This window comes from Triticum aestivum, chromosome 2B (genome assembly GCF_018294505.1).
Source record: "Triticum aestivum cultivar Chinese Spring chromosome 2B, IWGSC CS RefSeq v2.1, whole genome shotgun sequence".
In the NCBI taxonomy this organism is placed as follows: domain Eukaryota; kingdom Viridiplantae; phylum Streptophyta; class Magnoliopsida; order Poales; family Poaceae; genus Triticum; species Triticum aestivum.
Genome location: NC_057798.1, coordinates 372816426 through 372827263, shown reverse-complemented (window position 1 = coordinate 372827263; position 10838 = coordinate 372816426). Strand labels below are relative to the sequence as shown.

General features: G+C 50.9%; 2 protein-coding genes across 2 annotated transcripts; one reads left to right on the top strand and one right to left on the bottom strand.

Annotated features, from left to right (window-relative positions):
• Positions 1 to 3081: 3081 nt before the first annotated feature.
• LOC123039223 (uncharacterized) lies at positions 3082 to 3854 on the bottom strand. Its single transcript, XM_044462476.1, has 3 exons — positions 3645 to 3854; positions 3356 to 3562; positions 3082 to 3190 (listed from the first exon to the last, which is right to left on the bottom strand). The coding sequence occupies exons 1-3, from the start codon at positions 3707 to 3709 to the stop codon at positions 3082 to 3084; spliced, it is 381 nt and encodes a 126-aa protein (XP_044318411.1). The 5' UTR covers positions 3710 to 3854.
• Positions 3855 to 4481: 627 nt separating this feature from the next.
• Positions 4482 to 8641, top strand: LOC123044977 (leucine-rich repeat receptor-like serine/threonine-protein kinase BAM1). The gene is made up of 2 exons (XM_044467884.1): positions 4482 to 7185; positions 7862 to 8641. Exons 1-2 carry the CDS (start codon positions 4599 to 4601, stop codon positions 8344 to 8346), a joined length of 3072 nt encoding a protein of 1023 aa, XP_044323819.1. The 5' UTR covers positions 4482 to 4598; the 3' UTR covers positions 8347 to 8641.
• Positions 8642 to 10838: the final 2197 nt, after the last annotated feature.

Sequence of the window (10838 nt, the reverse complement as noted above, 5' to 3'; positions counted from 1 at the left end):
ACTTCCGATGTGGGACCGATGGGTGGTTAGGGGAGTTAATGTGTGTGCGTGACGGGCACTGACGCCGTGGGAGACGGTGTTTGTGGCTGACCGCAGATGGGTTTGACGGCGATCTAGCGACGGGTCGTTACTCGCGATGGCCGGCCCGCCAAATGTTTTTAACCCAGCCCACGGGTATGTTGTTCTGTTCCCCGTTCGATCCCCAAATCGAGAGAAGAAACCCTAGCGGCGCAACATCTTGTCACAAAATCGGAGTAGAGAGATCAGTTAGGTCGAAGAGATGGCAGATCCAGGTGCTGATCCAGATCCAGGAGCAGGTGGGAGGAGAAGGTGCAGGTGCTGGTTTCCATCCTGGTTTCCATCCTAATCCACTGCCACTCCATGTGCCTGCTCGTTGCTGATCCCTGCGTGCTCTGCGAATCCTTTCGTCTGCAGAAGGGTGGTTGGGGTTTTTGTAGGGGCAAGGAGAGATCTGCAATGCGCGCATCGCCGGCCAGCGATGGCTTCGTGAACTGGCTGCCGGAGATTGCCGAGGCCACCTGTGGGAAGGAAAGCCTCATCTTCCAGTACAGCCTCAGCCAGGTGAGGTCTCATCCTTACTTCCTCCTTCAAAATTCATCTCATGTACTACCTTCTTGATTCCTCCAACGTCATCTGCTAAGCCAAATAACATAGTAGTATACTAGAAGAAAGGTACTTTTCGTGGATCTAGAATTTTTTCACCGGATTATGACTTGAGACTAGACCTCTGAATTTATCTCTGTAAGTACGCTTCAGTATAAAAGAAAAGGGTACACAAACATTTCCATGTACCAAAAGAATAATATGTAGTAGATAGTTTATCAAAAAGGCTGATATGATGTGTAAAGTATATACCAGGTCTTAGTCAACTGGCTAGCAACTGCAGCTAACAGGGGTCGCTCATCTGAACATAAATTAAATCATTAGTTTTTATGCGTGATGATTTTTTGTATGACCAGATTATCTTTACTGACGATTACCTTAGGTTGTAAAAATCATATGCAATTTTTAATCTTAATCCACACTTTCAACTTCCAAATATGATGTCTGCCAAACACTGGCCCAATATTTGAGATATCGCAGCAGCGTTTAGCTGTAGAGATATCACGGTTGCATGTCTGTAGCTTCTATGATCTCCATCAGGATTTTCAGAACTTTTTGGGGAAAGTGGCAGTTCCATCCAAATCGATTAGGTCAGAATCGTGGGTGAATTGATATTTTTATTCAATTCGATGGGAATAGCTATGCACATGTAAATTTCTAAATCTCCAACTTACTATGTCTTTGTTTTCTGAGATTTTTATACTTCCACCTTTAATTGGTTCTCGCTACTCGGGTTTGCCCTTAGTTTTTCGATCTACACAATCTCAATCTTCAGAGAGATTCGGGAATCTTCATCAGCAAGTGACCCTTGCTGAAACAGTGATATAGGAGTTAGTGAACATAAGGAGGCAACTCATGTTTCTCTGAAACTTCCAAGAAACCGCAAAACAAAATGTTACCTTTAGCTACCAAGAAACCAAGCCTAATCGAGTCACATCACCGCAGTCCGAGAGATTAGTATCTTCTTTCCCCAAATATACAGTTTATATCCACTGAATTTTGCATGCTATTGCAGCTAGTCAGTCACACTAGCCCTGTTTTACCTCGATTTGGTTCACAAGACATACACCAATCTTGCTGCCACTGCAGGAATTCGACTTAATTTCTGAAGTACTAAGTATTCAGTTAATGTATACGTCACTCTTCGCTAATTATACTTGGATTGTTGCTAGGTCGAAGAAGAAACTGGTATAAAGTTAAATCTACAGGGCATGGTTGATCTTACTGCTTCGCCGGACCCTGCTACTGGGTGCAGAATGCTACCATCACCGGTAAGTGGCCTGCATTCCCTTCCGTTCACAATTAAGCCATAACTTCTGTTTCAAAAAAGAATAACATAACTTGACTCAGATTGGCTTCCGTGCACTGGGCAGACCTGATGATAACATTTGATATACGTAGTTTGGGTTCCTTGCCTCATTATACCCATATGTTTTTGTTGAGAATCACACGCAACACAAAAAAGCAGAAGACAGATGGATGAATTCAGTTCGCAATAACTTTGCAGATCTGTAATAATCCTGCTTGGAAACATAGCAAAGTGTACTGCATAGCAATTTTGTCATGTGATTCAGCAAAACTTCTATAAATGGGATGTTCATTTGGCATCATATACCTGGAATGGAAAAGTTCTCTTGATCCATGCTGACGCAATTTCAACACCTGTTCTAAGAACTTACACTTGCTCCTGGTTGTGCAATACCTCGACTAAACATCTTCCTCTTTTTACCAGGGTGGCTGTGACAAAGAGATTGGCATGTTCCTTTATAGGGGGCACGTGGACGAGGAGACTATTAGGCTGGTCATAGTGGGAAGTAACATATACTAGTATCATGCATATGATACTAGTGTACGATACTACCTCCATAGTGCATAGTAACATAAAGTAGTATCATAGATGATCATATTTATTGCCATGCATGACACAAAGTAGCATAGCACTTAACATGATATGATGTCTACCTATGTTACTCTAACCCTCTCTCTCCTCTTTAATTATGTGCCACATAAGCATGTTTGCTAGTCCCAAGTGCATGTTACAGGTTATGTTACCCCCACTATGGCCAGCCTTAGGCTCTCCAAGGGAAGGAAACGGGCCTGCGGGACCATGTCGAGCTGATCAAGCTGCGTGTGGTCCCCTATGACCAGCTCTGGCGCACGACGTCAGATGCAAAGGCGCTCTCGGCAATAGTTCTGTACGAGATGGGTGCCAATAGACTGCATAAAGCTTCATCAGTTATACCCATCCTTCGTCTAGCGAACTTGCATGTTCAGCAAGCATGTCCTAAAGACAAAGGATATTCTCCTCTCACTTGGATGACATGGATGCTCTAGAATATCCTAAGTCCCAGATTTCCAGCTCTATATCCCAAGGACATTTTCTGCATCCATGCACATCCAGGGACATGTTCTAGCAGGCTTCTCCAAGAGAATCAAATTTTGTCCCCATAGTAGGAACTACGACAGTGTCATTTTTTTCTCTGCATAGCTTCTTAGTGTTGCTTCCAAAGCACTCATCCTATCAGCGCATGGGTGGCGCTCGCTAGATGAACTTCCGACTCGCATTCTGCATCAATTGGATTGAATTTCTTAGGCCTCATCGTTGAATGCAGTGTTTAATTACATGTGATACACAGCTGAATTTGAATATCCGACAATTCGTCTTAAGATAACGCAAGAACAGGTCATCTGCACATATAATGCTAACTGAAGATTTGGCAAACTGTTGTACCTCTTCCTCCAGCCTGGGGCTTCAGGGGTGTCTTTGCCCGTAGAATGCTCAGATGCTGCTGCAGACAAGGCAATCGCATTGCAATTACTGTTGACCGGAGCGTCTCCCACATCACCAATGCTGGACTCAGCAGGCTCACACTCCATGGATTTGTACGTCTCGTAAGCAACCAAGGGCTGTGCGGCAGCGAGATCTCGCAGTGGAAATCTTTTTCGAGAAGGATACAACATATCAGCTGCTAAACGTGTACCTGTCGACGGGAAGAGAAACTGGTAGCGGAAAAGTGTACCTGTCGACGGGATCTGACAAAAACTCGACTTCAACACCTCCGGCGGCCGACATCTGCATCGCCATGAGCTCCTGCTCTGTAGGCGGCTATGGCGACATCTGCATCGCCATGAGCTCCTGCTCTGTAGGCGGCTATGGGAGAAGGAAGATATATTTCTTTTACTGGTCAGCGACGCTGAGACGACCATGGGCCCAAACATGGGTACCCATTTACTTTTGAGAGTTGGGCACCCAAGTACCCTTTCAGAGGACGCCATCTCAGTAGCGGAAGTTGACGGCGGCATTCGATTATGGGCCACTCCGACATTCATGTTCCAACGGAACAACACGAAGCTGAGCCGCTACTTTCGGGTTAGTTTGGACGGTGGAGCACCTGTACTCGACGTCAATGCACAACATAGCAGTAAATACGCTGTGCTACGCGTCATGGAGTCGTTCGTCCAGCTAGCGGGAGCGCACGAGCTCGTCCACACCGTAGCCGTTCTCGCAGAATACATGACTATTACAGAAGCATGTGAAAAATCAGTTTGGCTAAAAAAATTGTATGCTGAACTTTGTGAATCTTTTTCCCTTGCGGGTATCTTTAACAGGAAATCTAGCATACACTCCACTCCGGCCTCTATTATAATTACTCTATTTTTTGTGTGGCATCAAATACTCAATGCTAATTCAGTAAAATTCAAGCGGGCATGTCACTTTAGTCCTCTAATTTTTCTATTTTCGTGTTTTGACTATTCTATGAATAAAAGAAAAGAGGCCTAGGATGACATAAAATCCAAGAACGAATCACATGTTTTCTACTAGTACTACTACCAGCCACTAGGTGACACCGCATGCTCATCCAAGAAATGAGCACGAGCTACCTCTGCTACTCTCCCTCTTCCCGGACCAGTCACACTCCCCTCTTGACTCCTGTCTCCACTCCCCGAGGACGGGGGCAAGAACGCGCGCCCCAATGCGCCACCACCACCTCCCCCTCTTCGTCCTGCTCGCCGCGCTCGCCGTCAGGGAGGCGGCCGGCGGCGACGCGGACGCGCTGCTTGCTGCCAAGGCCGCGCTCGATGACCCGACCGGCTCGCTCGCGTCGTGGTCGAACGCCAGCACTGGCCTCTGCGCGTGGTCTGGCGTGTCGTGCGACCCGCGCTCCGGCGCGGTCGTCGGCGTCGACCTCTCCGGACGCAACCTCTCTGGTGCCGTCCCACGCGCCCTCTCCCGGCTACCCTACCTCGCGCGTCTCAACCTCGCCGCCAACTCCCTCTCCGGTCCCATCCCGCCGTCGCTCTCCCGGCTCGGGCTCCTCGTCTACCTCAACCTCTCCAGCAACCTGCTGAACGGCTCCTTCCCGCCGCCGCTCACGCGGCTCCGCGCGCTCCGGGTTCTTGATTTGTACAACAACAACTTCACCGGCTCGCTCCCGCTCGAGGTCGTCAGGATGGCGCAGCTCCGGCACCTCCACCTCGGAGGCAACTTCTTCTCCGGGGAGATTCCGCCAGAGTACGGCGGGTGGAGGAGGCTGCAGTATCTCGCCGTCTCCGGCAACGAGCTGTCAGGGAAGATACCCCCAGAACTGGGAAACTTGACGAGCCTCAGAGAGCTCTACATAGGCTACTACAATAACTACTCCGGGGGGATACCGGCAGAGCTGGGGAACATGACGGAGCTTGTGCGACTCGACGCGGCCAACTGCGGGCTCTCTGGCGAGATCCCACCGGAGCTCGGGAATCTCGCGAAGCTGGACACGCTGTTCCTGCAGGTGAACGGGCTCACCGGCGGCATCCCGCCGGTGCTGGGTCGACTCGGGAGCCTCAGCTCGCTCGACCTGTCGAACAACGCGCTCTCCGGCGAGATTCCGGCGACCTTCGCGGCCCTCAAGAACCTCACCCTGTTCAACCTCTTCCGAAACAGGCTCAGGGGTGACATCCCCGAGTTCGTCGGCGACCTGCCCGGCCTCGAGGTGTTGCAGCTGTGGGAAAACAACTTCACCGGCGGCATCCCGCGCCGCCTTGGCCGTAACGGCTGCTTCCAGCTGCTCGACCTCTCGTCGAACAGGCTCACGGGCACCCTCCCGCCGGAGCTCTGCGCCGGAGGCAAGCTGGAGACGCTCATCGCGCTCGGAAACTCGCTCTTCGGTCCAATCCCGGATTCTCTCGGGAAATGCAAGGCGCTCACCCGCGTTCGCCTCGGCGAGAACTTCTTGAATGGTTCAATCCCCGAAGGTCTATTGGAGCTGCCGAATCTGACCCAGGTGGAGCTCCAGGACAACCTCCTATCGGGCAGCTTCCCGGCTGTGGTGAGCGCGGGCGGGCCGAATCTTGGGGGGATCAGCCTCTCCAACAACCAGCTCACCGGCGCGTTGCCGGCATCCATTGGGAGCTTCTCTGGGCTGCAGAAGCTGCTTCTTGATCAGAATGGGTTCACCGGCGCAATACCGCCGGAGATTGGACTGCTACAACAGCTGTCCAAGGCTGACCTCAGCGGCAATTCATTCAATGGTGGCGTGCCGCCGGAGATTGGGAAATGCCGGTTGCTCACCTACCTTGATGTTAGCCAGAACAAGCTGTCTGGAGATATACCGCCGGCTATTTCAGGCATGCGGATACTGAACTATCTGAACCTGTCCCGGAACCAGCTTGATGGAGAGATACCAGTAACCATTGCTGCGATGCAGAGCCTCACGGCCGTGGACTTCTCATACAACAACCTGTCTGGGCTCGTGCCGGTGACCGGGCAGTTCAGCTACTTCAACGCCACGTCCTTCGTCGGCAACCCAGGCTTGTGTGGACCATACCTCGGGCCATGCCGCCCCGGCGGTGCTGGCACAGACCATGACGTACACACTCATGGTGGACTGTCCAGTAGCCTCAAGCTGATCATCGTCCTCGTCTTGCTTGCCTTCTCCATTGCATTTGCTGCCATGGCAATCTTGAAAGCCCGGTCACTGAAGAAAGCCAGCGAAGCGCGTGCATGGAGGCTCACCGCGTTCCAGCGCCTTGAATTCACCTGCGACGACGTGCTGGATAGCCTCAAGGAAGAGAACATGATTGGCAAAGGTGGAGCTGGGACCGTGTACAAGGGGACGATGCCAGATGGTGACCATGTTGCGGTGAAAAGGCTTTCCACGATGAGTCGTGGCTCGTCGCATGACCATGGTTTCTCTGCCGAGATACAAACTCTTGGGAGGATTCGGCACCGGTACATTGTGCGGCTGCTTGGCTTCTGCTCCAACAATGAAACTAATCTCCTGGTGTATGAGTATATGCCTAATGGCAGCCTGGGGGAGCTACTCCATGGAAAGAAGGGCGGCCACCTGCACTGGGATACTCGGTACAAGATAGCTGTTGAGGCTGCCAAGGGGCTATGCTATCTTCACCATGATTGCTCACCACCCATCCTGCACCGCGATGTCAAATCAAACAACATTCTCCTTGACTCTGATTTCGAAGCACATGTTGCTGATTTCGGGCTTGCCAAGTTCTTGCAGGACTCTGGCACATCAGAGTGCATGTCAGCCATTGCCGGTTCTTACGGCTATATTGCTCCAGGTGAAAGATCAATCCTCATTACAGTTTGGAAATGCTTATAAACTACTCCCTCCGTTCGGAATTACTTGTCTCGGAAATGGATGTATCTAGAACTAAAATACATCTAGATACATCCATTTCTACGACAAGTAATTCCGAATGGAGGGAGTATATACATAGTACTGTCTCAAAAATTATCCATGTTCAGTTAATTATTTTGTGTCTGCAGTTGAATTTCATTTCCTTATTTCTGATGCTTTATTACTGTTATTAAACTATAAATCAGTTATTTTCTAGTCTCTGTTCCATTTTACATTTTTATCTGATATTGCATTCCACCGCATGTTGTTAGATTGGTTTGATCACTATTGTTTCCGATAAGGGGCGCATTTATTAACTCAAAATGTAGCATCAAGCGGATACAAAGCATGATGAGCAACACCCGTCCTCTGCATAACTAAGATGCACACAACCGAACACCAATAGTCTGATAAAAGAATATAAAAACCCCGACATATCGGCAACACTCGTCATATATAGGACCGACATCTCCCTGGCCACCCGCTTCAAGCATAGATCACTATTGTTGTACAGAAATTTTTGTTTATTCTTTCAACTCACTTCACTAGTAGCCGACCGTCTATCTGTACAAGCTGATACAGTAATCTTACATCGAACTGTCACTTTGGATTTGCAGAGTACGCGTATACTCTCAAGGTGGATGAAAAGAGCGATGTTTACAGCTTCGGTGTAGTGCTTCTTGAGCTGATTACAGGAAAGAAGCCGGTAGGGGAGTTTGGCGATGGTGTGGACATTGTTCACTGGATCAAGATGATGACGGATTCCAAAAGGGAGCAGGTTATCAAGATCATGGACCCAAGGCTGTCAACAGTGCCCGTGCATGAGGTAATGCACGTCTTCTATGTTGCGTTGCTTTGTGTGGAGGAACAGAGCGTGCAGCGACCCACAATGCGGGAGGTGGTGCAAATCCTCAGTGAGCTACCCAAGCCGAGTACGAAGCATGGAGAGGAGCAGCTTACTGGTAGTGGTGATGGTGATGAATCTGGTCCTGTAGGACCTCCTGAAACTGTGGAGCCTGCAACCGATGAAGCAAAGGAGCAGCACCAACAGCAGCAACCGAGCTCGCCGTCTTCACTGCCTCCCAATCTCATCAGCATCTGAAGAACTGTCAAGCTGAATTATTGCCATTTATTTTGTCAAATTTGGATGTTTAATTCTTGTAATCTTAGGGTTTGGTATGCTGTTCTTTGCAGCGTAGGTCTCTGGCTTTCTAGTTGTGCTGTCAAGCTGAATTGTTTAGGTAGGTACTCCTATTTGTGCTGTAAATATCATGCTATTTTTTTCTCCTTTGTCTCTACTTTCCTGTTACAATCAAGAGACTAGTCAGGGAGTTAAGAGATTAGTTATGGTGGAGCTATCCTGCTTTCCTGTTACAATCAAGTGCTTTCTCCATCCAGTGTTGCATCTAACCTAGACTGCAAATCATTTAAGATTTCTTAAAGGTTTTTTTTTGAAACAAGGCAAAAGATTTGCCATTTTCATTGAATAAGGAGTATTAGGGGTCTTGGCCAAAGGCCAAATACAACGTATCACTCTCGCGGCATGATATTACACAAATGTTTCGCACCGGCCAGACACCATAGCGCCGTCTTGTCTTTGATTCTAGCTACAAAAACCCCAACAGGCACTGCGACATTACGAAATAGCCTAGCATTCCGCTCTTTCCAAATTTCCCATGAGACGAGCAGCATAAGGTAGGTAAGCGGTCGTCGAGATTGCGTCGTGTTGGAAGCGTTGGCGCTCCACCAATTCTTCACCGTGTCAACCATGGCCCAGTTCTGCGGGTAAATGTCATGAAGGCCAAACCACACTTTAATCATGTTCCATACTCTAACCGTGTAGCGGCATTTGAAAAGCAGATGAGCCGCCGATTCCTGGACTTGCTTGCACAAGGGGCACATGTTGCAATTAGGCCACCCTTGCTTCTGAAGCCGGTCTGTCGTCCAGATTCTATTGTTGATGACTAGCCAAGCAAAAAACTTGCATTTTGAGGGGGCCCAAGTTGTCCAAACAATTTGAGGCAAGTCCGAGTCGACTAAACCGAGAAACTGCGCACTGTAAGCCGTTGCTGCAGAATAGTGACCATCCTTGGTGAGCTTCCAAATGATGGAGTCAGGCATGTCAGGTATTAGCTGAACATGATAGCTTTCTCCCATAGGTTGACGAACTCATGAAGATGGTCAACAGTCATGCCCTGAGAGGTCTTCACCTGAGACACTCAAAAATTGTTGAGGAGCGCTTTCTGGACCGAGCAATTCCTTCTTTGTGACAGCTCAAATTTTTTTGGTACAATGTCCTTGGGTCGCAAACCATCAAGCCAAGCGGGCTCCCAAAAAATGACACGTGTACCATCGCCCACGACGACTTTTATGGAGGCCGCAAAGATGTTGTTGAGTAACGTGATTGTATTAGGAAACAAATGTTAGACTAGAAAATATTCTGGCTTGCCTTGTACTCCAAGTAAATCATGTACTCCTATATATATGCCCACGAGGCTCAAGCAATACAACATCGATTTTCACCAATCCTCTCTCTCCCTTTCAACATGGTATCAGAGCAAGTCAATTCTAAACCCTAGCCGCCACCGCTTTCGCACCTGCGCGCCGCCCCTGGGGCGGTCGGCCTCCATGACCGCCGTCGGGGGCCGCGCCACCCGTATATAGGGTTCGTCCGCCGGTTGTGTTGACCGGCTGCCCTAGAGAGTCTTTTCCCCGAGCCCTTGCTTCGGGTTTTTTTCTCTCCCGTCGGTCATCTTGATCGGCGGTTTCTTTTTGGTTTTTCGATCTAATCTTGATCGGTTTGCGTCGCCCACTGTCGCCGTTAAACCCGTGCGCCTCTACTCCAACCCCGACGCGATCGGCCGACTTCTTCACCGACCCGGCGGCCTCGGGCATTGTCCGCGCGGCGGCCCTTCGTCGCCGTTGTTTGCGCGCCGGCCCGCCCGTCAATCTACGCCGGCCGTCACCGCCCCGCTCCAATCGGGACTCCTTCATCACCCGACCCGGCGGCCTCACGCCATGCGGCGGCCAATCATAGCCGCTCTGCCGCCCGCCGTCGCCGGCTTCATCTAGGACTCCGCCTCCACCCCGTCTCCATCGAGCGGAGTCCCCGACCTTGTGCGCGATCGGATTGATCACCCGCCCGCCGCCGCGATCCGCCCCATCTACGCCGTGCGACCGACCTGGCCCGTCGGTTGCGCGCGCCTCCGCAGGTCCCGTGAAGATCATCCCCGAGTTCAGCACGTCCCTCCGCCGATCGAACAACGGGCTCCCGCTGCGTCACCCCGTCGGGCCGCAGCGCCACCGCCCCGTGGTTCTTCTCCCGGCTGCACCGACCCGCGTCACCGCTGCGTCGCCCTTCGGGCCGTAGTGCCACGGCCCGCAGTCCACCGCCGCCCCGAGGCCGTCCGCTCCTCGTCGTCCCAGTGGCCGCACCGACCCTCGCGCCGCCGCTGCGTCGCCCCGTCGGGCCTTAGCGAGCGTGGCACGCGGTCCACGCAGCCGTCCCGAGGCCGTCCCCGCGGTTGCACCGACCCGCACTCCTCCGCCGCGCCGCCCCTTCGGGCTGTCGCGCCACGGCCCGCGGTCTCCGCC

Excerpts from the sequence above, each read along its gene's own strand:
- LOC123039223 (XM_044462476.1), bottom strand. The coding sequence starts at position 3,709 with ATGGCGATGCAGATGTCGGCCGCCGGAGGTGTTGAAGTCGAGTTTTTG. Across the intron at positions 3,563-3,644 it reads TTGTCAGATCCCGTCGACAG|ATTTCCACTGCGAGATCTCG; the intron begins GTACACTTTTCC and ends TTCTCGAAAAAG. Across the intron at positions 3,191-3,355 it reads GCCCCAGGCTGGAGGAAGAG|AATGCGAGTCGGAAGTTCAT; the intron begins GTACAACAGTTT and ends CAATTGATGCAG.
- LOC123044977 (XM_044467884.1), top strand. The coding sequence starts at position 4,599 with ATGCGCCACCACCACCTCCCCCTCTTCGTCCTGCTCGCCGCGCTCGCC. Across the intron at positions 7,186-7,861 it reads TTACGGCTATATTGCTCCAG|AGTACGCGTATACTCTCAAG; the intron begins GTGAAAGATCAA and ends TTGGATTTGCAG.